This window comes from Vulpes vulpes, chromosome 10 (assembly GCF_048418805.1).
Source record: "Vulpes vulpes isolate BD-2025 chromosome 10, VulVul3, whole genome shotgun sequence".
In the NCBI taxonomy this organism is placed as follows: domain Eukaryota; kingdom Metazoa; phylum Chordata; class Mammalia; order Carnivora; family Canidae; genus Vulpes; species Vulpes vulpes.
In genome coordinates, this window is record NC_132789.1 from 85,351,375 (window position 1) to 85,371,846 (window position 20,472).

Sequence of the window (20,472 nt, forward strand, 5' to 3'; positions counted from 1 at the left end):
CTCAGAAAGACAACCAAGATCTTAACTTAAAAAGTTCAGCCTCAAATGTTCAAAATTAGCTTTACTTGATTTATTAATTAGCAAGTGATCAGATCTGTGCCTGAAACATGTTAGTGGTTGGAGTTGACTAACTTCCACACAGTAGGACAGAAATAATAGTTGGTCTCTTGGCTACATATAAATCACTGAGGGGAAGTGTTTCATGACTTACTTTTCTTTAAATGTCCCAAAGTTCCCAACAGTGCTAGGAGAAAATTACATGCCACTCAGTAAAAGATTTAATTATCCTAATACACAGCTTATGGATGTTTCGTTTCCAAACTCTCCAAAAGCTATGTAAGCCTCAGACTACAGGCAAATCCTGCAAGTGTTTAGTAACATGGTGGCCTCTGATATGGATCTATATCACCAGGGGCAAGCACACATATATTTATTTTTTCCCTTGGTTCAGAAGTACCAGAGCGACAAGGATATGGCTAGACAGAAAGGTTCATGGCTTGGGTTTGGGAGAGGACAAAGCCTGCCTCACCCTGCCCCCTTCCTCACTCTAACTAGAAGAGCCAAGCTGGGTTTTGCCCTTTCAGAGTTCTCCAGTCTGCTGGCAAGGAAGAGCAAGTACAATCTCCTCTACACTTTAAGGTTTAGTTAGAGGGCAGGTGCAGCTTTGTGCAGAAAGCAGGAGAGGAAGGATTGCTGCTGGCAAGGTCTGCCTATGGCTAGGATGGTGAGTCTAATTCTGGAAGAGGATTAACAAGCCACAGAGCTATTTATCCAGAGCCATCTCCTCTCATCAGCTTTCTCTGTAACAAAATGAACATTTTAATCTCCATTTGTCCAATTCCTGTGTCTTATTTCTCAACTCAATCGGTTCTAAATTCAGTAGAGAAAAGGCAGTGTTACTCTTAACCCTGGCCTCTCACCTCCACCCTCCTCGCAAGAAAACTCTGCAATATCTATATTTTTTAAGAGAAAGGGAAAGGGAAAGTAATTAGTGCTAAAGTGAAAGCTTCGTAAGGGCAGGGACATTGGTACTCATTATCTGATTACCTGATTTTTAAAGAGAAGCTTAAAAAAACTTCTGAATAAACATATGAGGAAATGAAAGTTGAAACAATTGGCCTATTGATCACATTTCTGCACTCACTATACCAAAGAAAAATTTATTTATTTATCTATTTATTTATTTATTTAAGAAAGAGAGAGAGAGAGAGCATGAGTGGGAGAAGGGCAGAGGGAGAGAGAGGCAGGCTTCCTGCTCAGCAGGGCTCGGTGTAGGGATCATGACCTGACCCGTGTAAAATGCTTAATCAACTGAACCACCCAAGTACCCCAAGAAAAAAAATTCTTTAAGGATGTCTGGAATTGAAACTTACTTTTGGAAGGACATTATGTTAGTTTCACATGACCATTGTAACAAATTACCGAAAGCTTGGTGGCTTAAAACAATGGAAATTTATCCTGTCACAGTTTTGGAGGCCAGAAGTCCAAAATAACAGAACACAGATGGTAAAAACAATGTCTTTTAATTATATCTAAATCCTTTATACTGTTTAATAATTTTTATATTTAAGTTTATTATTAACTTTAATAAACTTAATAATAATAAACTATTATTAACTTTAATATAAACTTTATATTAAGTTTATTTATTAACTTTATTAAAAGTTAATGAACTTTATGATTACTTCAATGTGGCAAACCATGTTACTACAGAAGAAATGAGTCTCCTCTCTTAGGGCCCCCACCCTGCATCTTCCTATTTCAGAACTTACCAGGTCGGTATGAAAAAAGAAAAAGTGTAAGGAAGAAAAAACTGTTTTCAAGACAATTGTCATTCAGAAAAATGGCTTGCTAATCTTAATTCTGTTTAAGTTCTTTTTTCAGGAGCATAGGTGGGCAAAAGAAAATTACTGACAAGAAATGGGAAGAAATAGCAATCTAAACCAGAAAGAAATTAAGAGAAGCAGCTGCAAAATTCTGTGATTATCCCAAATTTATTCCCTCATTTAGAAATTCCTCAAGTAGAGTCTGTTTTTATACATGGAAGAAGATTAGTATGTTTCAAATTCCAAAGCTCCAAAGCTCAAATTATTTTGTAAAATTAAATTCAATATAGTTTTCCACCACATTAAAAAAAATCTTAGTTTCCATGTCTCATATAAATTGTTATGGAACTTGGTCTTCCAAATAATTTTGTGGGAATGAGTAAACAACAATTTTAATATGTTTGTTAATATCAAATGTATACTTAAAATCATTAAAATAGGAAATAAAATATTTTATATATATTGTTGATTAAAAACTGGTGAGTTTTCATCACTGGGCAAAAATAAATAAATAAACATAGCCCAAAGTCATTTTTCCTGATAGATTTCTCCAGTGCTTTGTAGCCACATAGTCATTTCAAAGCATTATTAAAACTCATTATGCCTTCGTTTTATATTTAAAGGAAGATTTGTGTTTGGAGAGGAAAGAATACATATACACATGGAAACACAAACACACACGTCTATTCCTTTCTAAACTGGTTAAGGAACCATATAGACCCTAAGTATATTTGCTTGACATGAATATCAGGATATCTCATTGAGTTTAATTAAAATCTATTTCCAAATTTAAATGACTCAAAATTAAACTGAAGTATTTTTTGTTCCCGAGGGAATACATAATATATGAATACTATATACTATGTAGTAACTATAATCTAATACTTAATATGTACTACAAAAACAGATTTTTATGTTTGATTTCTAATTATCAAGATCCATAAATTGTCTAGCCTGACAATAGAAACTGGTTAAGCAGTACTGTAGACGTCCATATATTCAAAGAGGAAATCATTTCGTATTTTCTCTGATTTTGCTCTATTAAGATAAATACGGACCTGTATTATATGTAAGCACAAAGAATATTTACTAAAGATATTTGATATTATAATTGTTAGAGTGTATTTTTGAAGTTGATATCCTTGGATCAAATTCAAGGAATGTTTGGCCTATTCTCATATAGATGTTTAGCTTATAGCAGATAATGTAGCTGATTTGTCAGCACAGCATGAGCTAAAGGTACATATATCATACACACAGGACTCACTTCTCTTTCTAATCTCAGAACTTTAATCAAGTTCTGGAATTAATACCACTGATATCGCAGATCATGCTTCCATTCACACTGAAGTGAATACTGGGAATATGTTGAAAAAATAGGTCCAAGTTACAGACTTAATATATGCTTTTTGAGATAAGAACTTTGAGAAATGAATTCCAATTTTAATTCAAATTTAAACTCGAAGATCAGCACTTCACAGCTGTCTGGTGGGACACATGCAAAGGCTCCCACTAAAATGTCTCTGACTTCAACAGAGCCTATAATAGGATTTTCAGAAGAACTGCTGTCCTTCCTTGTGCTTTTGATAAAATCTTCACTCCTTTCTCACACCCCCTACCTCCAACATCCAGGGCCTCCTGATTACAAACCACTAAAGAAAACAACCCCCAAAAGGAGACTACCATTAGAATGAATGACCCACCTTCTATAAAAGACCCTGAGAACTAGTCTTCTCACTCTCTCTGCTGTTGACCTTAATCTCCACAGACTCTCATTTTTTTCCTTCCTTGAATCAGCTCTCCAAACCCTTTACTGTACCCTAAAAAACCCCAGGTCTTTCATCAGATAAACTGATATTCTAGCTATGTTCTCTCTTTATTCTTGTTCTAACAACCCTTTCGATTGAAACATGAGTAAAATGGGGCACCTGGGAGGCTCAGTTGGTTAAGCATCTGATTCTTGGTTTGGTCTCAGGTCATGATCTCAGGGTCATGGTCTCATAGGGCTCCATGCTCAGCTGGGAGTCTGGTTGAGATTCTCCCTCTACCTCTGCCCCTCTACCCTCCCTGCTCACATGCTCTCAAGGGCATACTCTATCTCTCTCTCTCTCTTAAATAAATAAATCTTTAAAAATTTAAACAAAAAAATGAGTGACATATTTCACACACTCCTGGTTTCCCCGTAGCTGATTTCCACTTATTTTGCTGGGTACTCCTCTTCTTCCCCTCTAAATGTTGGAAACCTCCAGGACTTACTCCTTGGGTTTTTTTCTCATCTCATCTACATTATTTTTTAGATGATCTTATCTAAGTTTATTATTGTAAATAAAATTGATATCTATACTGTTCAATACAGTAGCCACTAGCCAACTGTAGACTGTGCACTTGAAATGTGGCTAGTATAATTTCTAAAATATACACTGGATTTTAGGGACTTAGTATGAAAAAAATTTAAAATACTAACAATTTTTATATTGGCTATTTTTTATATATTAGGTTAAGTAAATCTATTATTAAAATTAATTTTCCCATTTCTTTTTTTAAGTTCACTGATTTTTTTTTAAATCTCAGTATTTTTTTTAAAGATTTTTATTTATTTATCCATGAGAGACACAGAGAGAGAGAGAGAGAGAGGCAGAGACAGAAGCAGGCTCCATGCAGGGAGCCCAATGTGGGACTCGATACTGGGTCTCTAGGATCAGGCCCTGGGCAGAAGGCAGTGCTAAACCGCTGAGCCACCCGGGCTGCCCAAGTTCACTAATTTTTTTATTTAAGTAATCTCCATACACAATGTGGAGCTTGAACTCACAGCCCCAAGATCAAGAGTCACATGCTCTTTTGACTGAGTCAGCCAGGTGCCTCTTATCTGTTTCTTTTTATCTTCTAAAGTGGCCACTAGAAAATTCTCAATCACATTTGTGGTTCATATTATATTCCTATTAGACAATATTGATCTATACCTGAGTGACCCCAACCTTTCTTTCCTTTGAGCCCACACTTACATTACACACTACCTATTTGACATTTTCATTTGTATATATAATTGGCATATTAAACATAATGTGTTCAAATCTCAACTCTAGGCCTCTGCCCATTGAAAACTGCATGTTTCTCTCCTCCCTGTCACAGAAAATGGCAATTTCTATCTTCCAGTTCATCAGGTCTAAAGCCAGAGAATCATCGTTCCTCAAATCTCCCTTTCCCTCACACTCCACACCCAGTCTTTCAGCAAGTATTGACAACTCACCATCAAAATATTTACAAGAGAGTATTTTAAGGAAGAAAGAAAGCAAGAAACAAAAAGTTCATCTAAGAATCCTTTTTGAGTTGGTCATCACTACAGGACACTGATCAGATATCAGTATCAGAGAAGCTTTATAGAGTGTCACTGAGACCCTTCTGCCCAGGGAAAGAAAGGAAGAAACATTTATCCATTAGTCTTATCCTCCCTTTCTGATTGCTCATGTGTCAGTGCTGAGCCCATTCCTGTTAGTGTCCCAAGCTAGGAAGGCATCAGGAAAGCCTGGAGAAGGAAGCAGCCTCTAGAGTGGTAGCTGGAATAAGAAGTGAGTTTGAGAGGATTTCAAGTGGGATATGAAAGGTGTTTGCCACAACTCTCAGAACAGACCATGAGCACCTCTTCCCAACTTCTGTAATCAGTGACGTAACATTGATAGCTTGAATTGGTTACATAACAGTATTTACACCATGAAACAGGCAAAAGCTATAAATCAGGCCTCCTCCCTCTTCCCCACCATAGCTAGTGAGTAAACATTTGCTAGCACAGCACTGACTACAAGGTTCTGTTTTTTGGATAGCTATAGTTTACCCCTCTCCTGCTCCTTCTCAGAACTGCCTCCATATTTGTTCTTTTTGCACTTCTTTGAAATCACTTTTGTGAGTCCCTCCTTTGGGCCATTACAAATGGTTTCCCAATCCTAGAACTCCAAGGAGTTAACTTCTTGACCAAGTAATTCCTCTTCATCTTTCATAGCTTAGCTCAATTGTCATTTCCTCTAGAAAGACTTTGCTGATCCCCAGTCCAGGTCCCATTCATTTGTCATATACTCTCAACTGCATGTAAGTGATTATTTAATTGTTTCTGCAGGTAGACTACAAGTTCCATGAAGGAGCAAGTCATCAGCATCTTTCTCACTTTTGCATTTCCCATACTGAGTTTGTATATTTACTGAATATCTCAACAAAAATTATTTAATCAACGGCTATTAAAAACACTTTTACCATTTTCCCATCAGTGAAATTGCAGTTGTTTTAAGAGTAATGAAAGAGAGTCCTTATACTTGAAAATGTAGGGAACCATGTTAGGAGGAGAACAAAAGACATTTTTTGGATGGGCATCACTTCCAGCTATAATCCATGGGCTGGATTCCAGTCACATAGCTCTGCCTAATTGTAAGGGACATGAGAAATGTATATTAGCCAAGTGCCCAAGAAGAAAGGATAAAGTAGTAAGTTTGATAAACATCTAGGCAATCCCTGTCACAGACTGCCCTTTTGGACATCAAATATCTATCCATTCTTATTCCCTGACAAATCACACTCTTCCTCTCCCCAAAGAAGATAACCTAAAGTTGAAGCAAAGTACTACATCCAGCTAAGAGTCCAGGATCTCTGGCTGTTTGCAGTCTTTTCCACCAGGTCCAGGTGTGGCTCACTGTGGTCTGGTAATAATGTGTACCAAACATAAAAAAAAAATATTTCCACCTTTCCTCAGAAGCATACAACATCCAGGAATAGGGGCAGGTACAGGATAGCTTCAGTAAAAACTCCATTAGTGAAAGGAAAAAAGAGAAGACACACAGCAATCACCATGCCAAAGAAGTTATAAAATCTGCTGGGGAGTCACTGAGAACCCCCTACCCTGGAGATGGGGCAGTTCTTTGAGTATACAGTGATTCCGTTCTGGGAGTACACTCCCTTATCCATTTTGGGGGGCCCCTGGATCCACTCTGGGAAGTGTTTTCCTGGCTTGTTGGCCACATCTTGCTATTATCCTCCTCGGGGACTGTACAGCTTTTGTGGGTCACCTCCAAATAAGGCCACGTATTTTACTCTTGAACATTCAGTTAAATCAAGGTTCATGGTGTCTTCAGCAATAAAAATTCTCTAAAATATTGGGTAGATTTTTTAATCTATTTTCTTCTAATTAATTCTTCATGACAATAACCACATCCCAAGTTCTTTTTTTTAAGCATAGTTTTACAATCTCTTTTGTATCTTCACTTCTTTACCCCTTGCCTTAGTCTTTCAATTTAGTGGTAAGTGCCTGGGGGTGATCTGAGATAATGGGCTGGGTTAGGAAGAACATACTCTTAAACTGATTCTTGCTGCAATGATAAATCTTAGGCGTTTTCTCAAAACCAAGGACCCAGATACCTGGTATTGCTCTACGCCCTTTCATTTCTGCTTGCAAACCAGCCAATACTTTTGTTAGTTTGTCTCTTTTTTATTATAACTCCCCAAAGGCATCCAAAACCACTATCATACTTCAATAAATGCTGTTTCCCAACTTCATCACCTAGAACAACAAAGCTTAGTAGGTACATGCTGTAGATTCCAACTGGTTGCTGGTGGCAGTTTTACCATTACATAAGATGCATCTCCAACCCTTTAATATGACACATCTGTTTCCATGCTGCCCTCAGTTCTGTCCCCAGGGGTGCTACCTTAATTCAAGTCATCCTTTCTCATATAAATTAGTCCCCTCATTGGTAGACTCTGAGCCTCCAAAAAATCAACATACCTCATCTCTGCTACCAGAAATGTTCTAAAATGCCAATGAGATCACTGCAACTTTTCATTAAAACATCTGGATGAGTCTTATTGTTTTTGGGCTAAAATTCAAAGTTCTCTGATATCTAGTCTCATCTCTAATTACTCTTCAATGCTCATTTCAGTTACATAAAATCATGTTAGCTCCCGCAGATACACCACAATCACTTTCTCAGATATCCATTATCCTAAGAGATTAGACTAACTACATAGAACCTTTCTTTCTTGAGTAAACTTACTCATCCTTCAAAATGTACCAAAGACTTTAAATCTCTGAAGAATCCATCCCTAATTACTATATCTTTTTTTTTAAGATTTTATTCATTTATTCATTAAAGACCCACAGACAAAGGCAGAGGGAGAAGCAGGCTCCCAAACTCAATCCCAGGACCCCAGGATCAAGGCTTGAGCCAAAAGCAGAGCTCAACCACTGCACCACTGAGAGGCCTCCTCTCCCCTTATTACTATATCTGAATTAGGTATCCCTCCTATTGATTCCAAAGCAGTAGAGCTTGTTTTTATTACATTATGGGTCACACTATTTTGTAATTGTCTATTTATCCTTCTTCATCCAACCACATACAAATTACATATGTCAAGTTTGAACTTCTTGAGGGCAAGTAGCATATCTTTTGTCTCTATACATCTCACATAATAAATAAATGCTGGTTGAACAAATGCATGACCCCCAAAATTATGGCATGGCAGTGACCCCCCCCCAACATCAACCTTCAATCTTCTCCTCTCTCTCTCTTAACTGCCGGATCTCCAATTCCAACTTCCTAATGACTGTCTCCCTCTATGTGTCTACTTAGCTGATCTAAAACTGAATTCATTGTCTTTCCCATCCCCTTCTTCACTTGCCTAAAATCCATTTATCCCTCTGACTTCAGATCTCAAAATAATGTTATCTATCTACCCAGTTTTCCAGTCTAGAAACTTCAATCTCTTTCTTTAGAAAATCTTTGCTCAAATGAATTGGTGATAGCCGGGTTAAGAACAGCAGAGTTCTTTTCTGCAGCATATCATAGAATTTTCAATATATTAATGCTCAATATGTATCTCAACCAAGAAATGCACTTTTTGAAACTTAAGGAACCAGAGATGCTTTTTGCTGAAGTGACTCCCTCAAAACTAATGTTCAGAAGACTGCGTTTTGAGAAATGCTTCTGTAAACCCCTCCCTCACCGTCTCCCAGGCATTCATCCCCACCATTACTCTATGAGCTTTTCATCTTTGTTTCTCCAGCTCCTACGTGGGGTCTACCACAGAGAAGGCACTCATTGGAAGAAAAAAAATTCCCATGAAAAAATAACATAACAAGAAATAACAAAAAAGGAATAATGGAGATGAAGTTATGAAGGCTTAAACAGAAATGTGTCTTTAAAAGGCATTTATTTCAGCCACTAGTCTCAGGAAAAGAATATCATTTTATGTAAATAGACTTCCAGGTTCCATCTTAACCAAGTTCCTGATGGAAAATAAACCTTCACTGTAATTTGTCTTAAAGGAAAATCCCTGGGGTTTGGGGGGAACAGACTCAGAGTTTGCCTACCCTATGTACCCTGCTCAACAATAGAATTCAAATCCATAAACCTCTCACTGCTTTATTAACTGTGAATTACATAGTCTGAGGTTCTTATATTATAAGAAATATCATTCTGTTGGAAGATATGGCTAGCCAATTTTGTCCTAATAAATTTCTCTTTCCCATTAGTGTACTTTTGTCTTAATTTCGGGTGGCCCCAGAGCTTAGTAACTCTTTTAATCATGCCTCCTCACCTTCCATTGCTAAGATTTAAAGTGTGAGCTTTGGTTCCAACAAGGAAATTCCATTAAAAGCACACCTGAAGCAAAAGGTTTTGCCTGTTGGTTTGTTGAACTTCTTTGCTACACTAAACACTTACCTTTTGCAATTATATCCATAGAGTCCTTGAATTTTTCCTTTACGCTAAAAATATATGGCTCCTTGAAAGAAGTTCCCTGTGAGGGCTCCTTAAAATGCTCACTTTTGAACGGGTGTTTGGGAAAACAAATACTTTTGTGTGCTGTCCGAAGTTCTTGAACCATATCAGGTGTTTCCTTTTTTTTAATCATCAAAGGTATGAATTTGCCAGATTTTGGTTTTTGATGTTTATTTTTAAAAACATTTATAGAAGTACCTTGAACTTTATTCTGTGAGTAAAACAAAAATAAATTTGATAAAATTTAATTTTAATATTAATCATATAATAAAATTATATAATACATTTTATTAATAAGTTAATAAAATTATATCCAATAAATGCATTTTACAAATTACCTTACTATATATTTACTATAAAACACATGGCAGTAAGCAGAGTAGATGTTATCCTTTATAGTTCTCCAAAAGCCCTTAACAAGAATGAAGGTTATATTCCACTTCAAAAAAAAAAAAAAAAGGAAATTCTTCAATAGTAATTTTCTACTCACATGTGATATTTTCAAATGCAGCTTAAAGTCTATTTCAAAAGGAAGTTTTCAAATGGTAGGCATAGAAGAATTTAATAATTTTCAAGCATTTTTTAAGAATTTTCAACTGTCCATAAAATGCTAACTCTCAAACTTCTTTGTTAAATGTAAGAAATTAGAGCTCATATACAGAAGTAGGTTCTCAAGAAAAAGATATCAATAATCAGATATGTATTTTAGATCCTTTCAATCACTTAATTCCTTCTTAATTTTGACTACCTTGAACGATAGAAAAATAACTCAGTTCCAGGTCTCTGACAGGTAATTATCCAAACAATTTTAATTTTTCTATTCTAGTCATTCTTTTGACCTATAGATAGAGCTATAATTTCCTGCCCTAATCACTCCCCTCCAAAAAAAAAAAAAAGGTTAGACAAATTCAAATTATTGCCAACTTAAGACACCAATAAGTAGGCTTTAATATGCTAGTACTATGTTTTGCCAAGCAATCAAAGATGGAAGAGTAAAATTCTTTAAAAAGATCAAGGTTCTAAAGTACATCTATCTAACTCTTTAGACTGAAGTTTTCATCCCAAGTGCCTACTAGTGAAATCAATATAATTTAAAATTATTTTCAAAAAATAAAAAAATAAAATAAAATAAAATTATTTTCAATCGGTTAGAGGAAAAAATTAAAGTGTTAACAATGTTGATTATAAAATTAAAACCATCTATGATCAGTCTCTTTATAGAGGACCATTCAAATGAAACATATGTAACAATTATAATCCTTCTCCCCTACACAGCTTTGAAAAATATTTAAAATCATTATCTAAAATTCATTTTAAAAAATGTTCAAAAGGGGATAGTATAGCGTGGCACACAGGAAGCCATCCTAAGATTCCTTTCCCTCACTTGTCTCCTCAAAGACTCATTTGTCACAATAGCTGATGGTCACCCAAATTTCCCATCTTCTCTGCAGATGCTTTCCTCTAAAATTTCAGCCTGTGCTGACTCTCCTCTTTGCTGACCCATTCCCTTATATTCTTTCTCACCTTCCAAATCTACGCCATTCAGCAAATATTTATTGAGCCAGCCACAAAGCTTGTTGCTGCAAACACAATAGTGAAAAAGAGAGTCACTGCCCTGGGGGACCAATCAGGCTAGTGAAGGGCTCTAATGCAAAGTGATATGTAAGGAGATACAAGGAAGCATAACACGCTGGGGGCATGGGAAAGACACAGCTCACAGCATATTTTCTAGTTTAGCTTTATCTAATAGTGTTTAAAGAGGGATATTTATTTGAGATATGTAATTCAAATTTTTCTGTTAAAATTCTTCAAAAGAAAACATTAAAATTGGATTAAATGTACAAATTAAATATGCATGTAATTAAATAATATGTATAGCTATAAAATCTTATGTTTCAATGCAATCTAAAATCCATTTTTATAGCTAGTAAAGATTTCATTTTCTCTTCTATTCACAATCTATTAGGGCTCATGCAACCATTTGGAACAATCATTGTCATATACAAAAATAGTTATTAGTTTCCTAAAAAATAAGTTAGATAAATGCAAAGCATTAACCTCATTTATTTTCTCATAATGTTGGGCAATGAGAGTTTTTGCTTCTTGAAAAAAATCTTGTCTGGTGATCTCTAATATAGGACCTAAGAGATAAACACAAAATGTTTTATTTTTTAATGTGGTTAGTATAATTTCTTAATCACAAATGGCAAAACTATGAGATTAAAATTTGGGCAGTGATGAATTTTGCAGGACATTATAAAAGGTAAGTGTTACAAGTAGATGTTAATGGATGCAAAAGAAGTTCATGTTATGCTCCTTCAATGTAATATTTTACTTTAAGACACATCAGCCTGCAACAGTGAGAGTGCTAATGTAGATTATGCTTATTTATTAAAGTCTAGGGGAACCAAATAAAGTACACAAAATCAAAATCCCATTTACCTCTTAAAGTTCTTTAAATGTTACTATACAGAAGATATAACATGACTTGAGCACAAAAATGAACAAATCTAAGTGTGTCTTATATACCTGATGACTAATTCACATGGCTGTACATTTATTTCTTTATGAATATTTACCTTAAAACTGGTTGTTAAACTTATAACTGCAAAATAAACTCAATAGGTTCCTTCAGTAGGAATAGCTTTGAAATAAAAAATACATGCTTACAAGTGGGTAACATTATATTAATTCTTATCTCATTTATATTTTCTTAAAATTCTTATTCTTTTTATCCAGAGCCACATATAAAATTCTATAGCATAGACTATATCATTCTCATTTACTCTTGTCTAGGTTTTTTTCCTCAAGTATTTCATTATTAGTTGATTCTGACATTTATGGTGTTCTTTGCTTCCTCTCCTTAACCTGGATTCAGTAAAATTTAAATATATTACCAAATTATTGATTCAAATTGGCTTTTCAGTTTGGCCAATATGCCTCCCATTCCTATAACTCTATCTCCTTTAATATTCTAAGGATCAAGATTTTCTCTCTTCTTTTCACCTTCTCAAATTTTAAGCAATTAAAAATTTTGTCTTGGATGTCTGGGTAGCTCAGTCAGTGAGGTGTCTGCCTTCGGCTCAGGTCATGATTTCAGGGTCCTGGGATCAAGTCCCGCATTGGGCTCCCTGCCCAGCAAGGAGTCTGCTTGTCCCTCACCCTCTGCTCCTCCTCATCCTTGCTCATGCTCTCTTTCTCACTCTCAAATAAATAAATAAAATCTTAAAAAATAAAAATAAGTTAAAAATTCATCTTCACGGAAATCAAAACCATAATGAGATACTGTCTTAGTCCATTTGGGCTGCTATAACAAAACACCACAGGCTGGGGACTTAGAAACAGACATTTATTTCTCACAGTTCTGGAGGCTGGAAGTGCAGGATCCGGACACCAGCATGGCCAGATGATGGCCCTGTCTCAGGTCCCAGACATCTAGTTGTATCCTCACATGGTAGAAGGGACTAGGGAACTCTCTGGGACCCTCCTATAAGAGGACTAATCCCTTTGATAAGGGTCCCAGTCTTATGACCTACTCATCTCCCAAAGGCCCTACCTCCTAATACCATCACCTTTGGGGTTTGGAATTTCAACATTCCAATTTGGGAGGGGACACCCAAACATTCAGATTCTCATAGCAGATACCATCACATACCCACCAGAATGGCTAAAATTTAAAACACTGATAACGCCTAATATTGATGACAGTGTGGAGCAATTGGAACACTCACATGTCACTGGTAGAAATGCAAAACAAGATAATCGGTTTGGAAAAATTATAGCAACTTCTTAAAAAATTAATAGACACCTATCCTGTGATCCAGCAGTCCCACTCCTAGTAATTATCAAATAGAATGAAACATACATTTTTAAAAGAGTTGTACAGAAATGCTCATAGAAGCTTTATGCATAATAGTTCTAAATTGGAAATAGCCAAGATGTGTATCAACAAGAGAAGAGCAAACTAACTGTGGTATATTCACAAATGAAATACCACTCACCAATAAAAAAGAATCAAGCTACTGACATACACAATGTGGATGAATTTTAAAATTATTATACAAAGCAAGCATCCTTACAGACACAAACATCAACATAATACTTTATGCTTCCACTTATATGAAGTTCTAGTGCAAACACAGCTAATATATTGGAGATAGAAAAGAAAAGTGATTTTTCTGGTCAGGGATGGTATAGATGAGTGAGAAGGGACATGAAGGAAATTTCTGGAGTAATGATAATGTTCCATATTTTGATGCACAGTGGTTCACACGGCATATATAATTATCATTAGTCAGTGAATATATACCTAAGATTTTGGCATTTTGTTGTCATACATTTTATATCAATAGAAGAAAAGTACAAACATGAATTTTGACTAATGATATGCATATTGATGGATACATAGGAAATAAGTCAAATACAGTAAAATATTCATGGTAAGAACTGGGTGGTAGGTCTGCGGGTGTTAATTTAAAATTCTGTCCAGCTTGCTGTATCTTTGAAATTTTCATAACAAAATACTGGGGACAAGTTCTCTCTTCATTCCTTCACAAAATTTCCACTGGCTTTTCTCCATGTAGACTTGGGAGTCACAAGCAGCTGTTACTTTGGGGCTATGCCATCCTGAAGACTGAAGCCTGGGGGAACACCCTGGCAAAAAAGGAGAGATAACTAACTGGACTCTAGCCCCCCCACCCCCCGCCATCCCTTAAAATGCTGGATTAGGAGAAAAAGCTCTACTAAGATGTTCCATCACTGGGCACTGGAATTGATGCTCTGCAATCATTCTGGAAAAAAAAAAAAAAACACCTTTTCTTGCTCCCAAGCTTCTTCCTTCCTTCCACTCTTACCTATGGGAAGTATGTAAGTCATTGACAAACCCAAATCTCCCTGTCCGCCCACACTTGCCACTGTTTCTCCCCACATTCAGAGCTATCTACATATTTCTAAGGATATAGATTGGTGGATTTTTTTCTTCCCTCTAATAAAAAAATACTTGTCAAGATTTCATGCACGTGCTTCAAGAAGTATACATGTTCCTTGTATAGATCAGAGCACAAAGTCACACGTCAATCATAAAATGGTTCATATAAATGTCACGACTCAGAGCCATATGATGCACGGTCCTCACATGGAAGAGACAGGAGTTCAGGAATTAAAACTGTCTCTTTCATCAGATTTCAACTAAAATCTAAATCTACTTTGAGGGGCTTCTAACCAGACCATGTACTCCCCAGAGAAAAAGCAGTAATGTGAGGTGTGATGCCAAAATCTCTCCACTGTTTCTTCCTCTCATGACAATCTTTCCTTCTTTGATTCCCTTCTTCTGACTACTTCCCTTGGAATTACTTATACTTACAGTATTGCCCTGTGTCATACACATGATAAACAATACAACTTACTCATATATGAAATGATTAAGTCACTGGTTTTTGGTGAAAATGTAGCTTTATAAAAACTACCATGTCTTCATTCCAAATGATCTAGTCTTCATTTATAGGCAAAGCTCTGACACGAAGAGGGCCTGAATACCTTCCAAAGTCAGCCGTGCTGGAAGCCCACACAGGAGCTGGTCTCCCAAGCTGCTTCCTGCATTTTTTTTACATATCTGCTGCTTTTCCTAATGCCACGTACTTACTCCTTGTGAGTACTGGAAACTCGTCTGAGATTTGCCTGGTCACTCTAGTGAAATACTTGCATTTCATCACCACTTTCTGCTATGGACTGAAGAGACATATTCTCCCAAAATTCATACGTTGAAACCTAATGCCCGGTATGATGGTATTAGGAAGAGGGTTTTTTGGAAAGTGATTAGGTCATAAGGGCTCCACCCTCATGCCCTGTTAAAGAAGCCTCCAGAGAGCTAGACAGTCCCTTCTACCCTGTGAACCTACAGTAAGAAGACATCCATCAGTGAGGAATCAGGCCTCACCAGACACCAAATCTACTGGCACAATTATCTTGCACTTCTCAGTCTCCAGACCTGTGAGAAATAGATTTCTTTTTCTTATAAGCCACTAAGATTATGACATTTTGTTACAGCAGCCCAAGCAGTTCAAGCTGCCAATCCTGAGCCCTCACTATAATTTAGTGGGCTGAAAAAGTTGTTCTGATTTCCCCTTCTTTAACTGGCCTTAGAGGAATTAAATTCCCAAGACAGCATTTTACTTCTATCCGGGCTCTTGGATGACCAGTGTGTCTGATTTTCCCCATCACCAAGAGCCACCTGTCGTTGTGAACTGCAGGAGCTGGTATACACTCTGACAATCATAACGGCCCTCTTGGAACCAGAAAGTTTCTGACTCCTCTAGGGACTACCACAGTGAACCTACACAGTCAGGCTGTGAAGTTCTTGAATAGGACAAGGCCTGGGATTGTTCTTCAAAGGGCAGAGAAAGGCAGCCACCACCAGAAGAGAGCAATTTCTTACAGATCCTAAAATGGCTCCAACTGAAGGTATGTTGACACACTGACTCCAAGTTGGCATTTAAACCCAACCTTCACTGGCATTTAAGATGCTGAGGCAGCTGTTCTGATTTTCTCCTGTAACTAAAAATTAGCCTTTGAACCAAAAAGTTAAATTCTCAAGGTTGCATAAGAAAATTCATATCTCAGTGCCTTAGGAAAGGCAAATGGCTGATCCCAGTTTGTCCCAGAAAAGAAAAAAAAAGGCAAAGATAATGTGCGTTATTTTTATAATTTGAATTGAATATATATATATATTCAACAAAAGAGTCTAGAGTTAGGAGAAATTAAACAACTTTGATGTTAAAAATCCATCCAGTTAATCTTTGAGGTTTCTGTTTCTTTGTTCATGATAAGTATATAAGCATGCAGCTTTTAGACATTCTAGTGCACACTGGAACTTCAATTATTAAGAAGTTGTCAAGGTCTGCTCCTTCTCTTAAAAAATCTATAATTAAAAAAAAATCTATAATTAAGGCTTTATTGATTTGTAAATATGTATCCATAGCATGTAGAATGACTTTTAAGAGCCCTCATTCCTGAGTCACACTGTTTTGGTCTTGAATTACAATTTCCTCATGAATCTTGTTTTATTGTCTTAAGCCTTCATTTTCTTATTTGTAAAATGAGGATAATAATAACAGTACATCTTGCACAGAGTTGTGAGGATTCAATTGGACTTAGTTACAAAGCACTTAGCACAGCGCCTGGCACATAAAAAGCTTTCAATAAATATGAGCAATTATTACTGCAGTTATTATATTATTACTATCATTGAGCTAAACTTTTCTCTAACCATGTTTATATAATTAATCTCATTAGTCAATCTTCATTTCTTCAGTAGCACAAAGATAAATTTCAACTTTCTAAATTGTTTTGAATAAATCTGGTCTTATTATAGTTCTTTTTATCCAAAACTAATTAATTAATAGATTTGCAAATAATAAAATTTCATTATACTTTGGATTCTTCAAGTGACTAAACCCCCCAAAGCAATAAAAAATCATTAAAAGCAACAACAACTATTTTATGATAAAGTTCATGAAGAGATTGAAATACTTATACTACTTACATAAAACATGAGTGCAAATATTAACATTTCCTTCGGGAAAGATAATGAATTTCTAATGCCAAACAATTTCACTAGCCTAAAATATTTTCTTACATTTGTTATATATTTTTAAGAAAATACTCTTCGTATATCATCAGTTTAATGGTATTATGATTGGTAGTTCATAAAACTTCAGGTTTCTCTTAATCCTTTAGAGGTTCTGTGTAATTGTTCTAGTAAATCTCTGAAGTGAAGACACCAGAAGAAGACCTAATTATGGAAGCTATAACAAGGAATAAGCCATTGGCTATTTCTTGATTATATCACTGAGCAAATTTCCTCTTCCCTAGAAAGACCTTGGGACTTACAAACATGTATTTTTAATAACCCTAACAAAAATAACTGGCCTTACTAAGAGGCTTTCTATCCTTCCTACAAACAGGCTGCATTCTTCAGAGACCTCACAAAAATTTACTAAGGAGTTATCCCGAACAAAAATGTACGGCTACACTGCTAAGGCCTTCTTTGCCTATACAGTCAAAGTAAGTGCCTGTGTGTTTGATTTCACAGGTGTTAGAAAATCCATACCTCAGACTCAATGAGATTTAGTTTAGTATATGTTCATTAAGCACCTACTAAGTCCCAGATGCTAAAGGTGCTGAACTTGGTGCCAATTTGGTGCTAAATGTGCTGAAATAAATAGGGCATTAGGTCTCCCTACCTTCCAGGTACTTAGAGCCCAATGCCAGGAAAACAATTGTAAATAAATGCTGTGACATTCAGCATGATGCATACGCTACAACAGAGGCCAACGTAAGTCACCAAAACCCTCTACTGTCAGCCCACTAATGCATGAATTTCCCCTTAAAGATATGACTTTGCATTGTATTATTAGAGATAAGGTTTAAAACAGAAATATCCAAAGAAAATAAAACTGAATCAAATCCAGACTAAGGTAGTGGTTTTAAAACTGTGCTTCATCAATTTCATGTGCATTCAGGGCTCTTCCTTCTTTCAATCAGAATAGCTCAGACCTGTTTTGTTCTGTTTAACATATTTGAGATCTTCCTAAATTTTGTAGGAAATACTCCTTGGGGGGATCCCTGGGTGGCTCAGCAGTTTAGCGCCTGTCTTCGGCCCAGGGCATGATCCTGGAGACCCGGGATTGAGTCCCACATCGGGCTCCCTGCATGGAGCCTGCTTCTCCCTCTGCCTGTGTCTCTGCCTCTCTCTCTCTTTCTCTGTGTCTCTCATGAATTAATAAATAAAATCTTTAAAAAGAAAAAAAAAGGAAATACTCCTTGGCTAAAAATAACAAACACACAGCAAATCATTAAAAAGCAAATTAACAAAAGATTGAATATTACTGTCTGTGCTGAAAGATCTCCTTCTAAAAGTAGGTTCAGAGGAAGGGCAGGGTTAGGTTAGGAGAGGGGAGAAGCTTGGGGATGAGGTGCAGAAGAGGGAAGCTGGAAGATGGTTTAATTCATTCCAGGGCAAAGAGTGGTGGAAACTAGGAAGTGAAGGGAAGCCCTTGAAGAGAAATCTCAGCTAAAGTAGTTTATACTCAATTTCATTACATATAAGTGAGAAAAATATAATTTGTCTAATTTCTTTTCAAAAAGTTCAAAAACCAAGTGAAACCCAAATTCCAAGTGGCATATGGCCTTCATCTCCTAAAACCTATATTCAACCATCTGATCATTCCACACAACACATTCTTCATTAAGATCCAACTCTTTAGTTCCAAGGTAACAGCATTCTGTTGAGTTGTCTCTTCCAGTTTTCCTCACTTCCCCACTTTCTTTATTCCTTCTTTAGAAAAGTCGTTTATTGCCTTTGTAACAGTAAGTGATTAATAGGTTTCCTACCTACCTCAGGGAGATTTTACAGTGCAACTTCCCTCAAAAAAAAAACCACATCTCTCTCTATGTTAATCTTCCTCAGAGTGGGATTTGGTTGCTAAGGAGACACAGAGGAATTCTCAGCTCTCAATATCAAGTCTTCAAATATAATTTACGTAATTGTGGGCATGACCCAAAGGCAAAATGGAACTAGAGAACATTCCTCCTCCACTTTATGGATCTTCTTCCCTTTCTGCCCTTTCCATCTAAAAATGTGCTGTGTTATCCAAATAGAGAGTTACAGTAATCCACGTGGAGTCTAGAATAGATGCCTGCTGGACTGTACCATATACTTCCTGGGGTCACAAGAGCCAAGGGACTGCTTAACCAGAAATCCCAACCCTCTATGCAGCACTCTATGTTTCTCAATCAGGCTATCAAAGCCTAAATTCAAGATTACCTGAAGGGTTGCCAAGTCTAGATCAGCTCTGTAAGAAATACAATGTGAGCCACATACGTAATTTAAAATTTTCTAGTAGTCATATGTTTTAAAACTGAAAAGAGATGAAGTTAATTTTAATAACACATAGTAACCAATTGCTATAGATTTTATTTAAACTATATCCAAATATTATCATTTCAACATTAACCAATATTAAAAACTAATGAGATAATTTTCAAAATCTTGTGTGTATTTTGCATTTATACACCTCTCAATTCAGATGCTGGCCTTTAATCAAAAATACTCGATCTGTATTTAGATTTTCTATACTATCCACTTGCAAAAATATATTCACATACTCAAGTTGCTCCAAATGTGGTTAAAAGTTTTCCAATAACTGAATTATCAGTTTTTGTATTGAAATTAAAATGAATTAAAATTAAATGGTTCTTTAGTTTCACTGGTAACACTCCAAGCACTGAATAGCCATATGTGGCTAGTAGATACCATATTGGACAGGACACTAAATTAAAAGTTGCTATAGATATCTCAAAAGTTGGTTATATTTAAATAAAAGGAATGAGATGAATTCTTACAAGGTACACCAATAACAGTAGCGTTCCTAAGATTAATAATTAAAAGTTTCCTCAAAGCTGTTGGATTATCACGCATTATGCACTGAGTCATCACGGAAGTGTGATACTCACATTCTGCTTTATCAGACATAGCCTCTGCAGCAATCAAGATGGGAAGTTAGGGTGATCTTCTTTTTTGAAAGTTGGGCTCCAAGTCCCTAAACACAATTACATTAAATAATGTATTGATGGTAAATATTTATTTTTAGCTTTTTCACTCACTCAGAAAAAAAAATTGGATGAATTATTAACACTTTTTATATATCTCTCTTCTCCTCTAAAATCTTTAATGCCTGCCTCTCCAAAAGAGACTAATAACAACAGCCACCACTGAATGGGGCTCTGTAGTTTACCAAGTGTTTGTATATATATTACATTACTGGTTCTGAACAACCTGACAGGAACTATTTGCCAAATGTGGAAACCAGAACTCAGAGATGTGAAACAGC

General features: G+C 36.1%; 1 protein-coding gene across 1 annotated transcript in view; it reads right to left on the bottom strand.

The window, feature by feature from the left end:
* The window catches only part of IQCM (IQ motif containing M), a gene marked incomplete at its 5' end in the record, with an annotated part of 337,033 nt that extends 316,904 nt beyond the window's left edge, over nt 1-20,129 (bottom strand). Inside the window, 3 exons of the mRNA XM_072722489.1 lie at nt 9,527-9,794; nt 11,642-11,724; nt 20,096-20,129. Coding sequence (XP_072578590.1) covers nt 9,527-9,794; nt 11,642-11,724; nt 20,096-20,129 — 385 coding nt within the window. The remainder of the gene's footprint in view (nt 1-9,526; nt 9,795-11,641; nt 11,725-20,095) is intronic.
* Nucleotides 20,130-20,472: the final 343 nt, after the last annotated feature.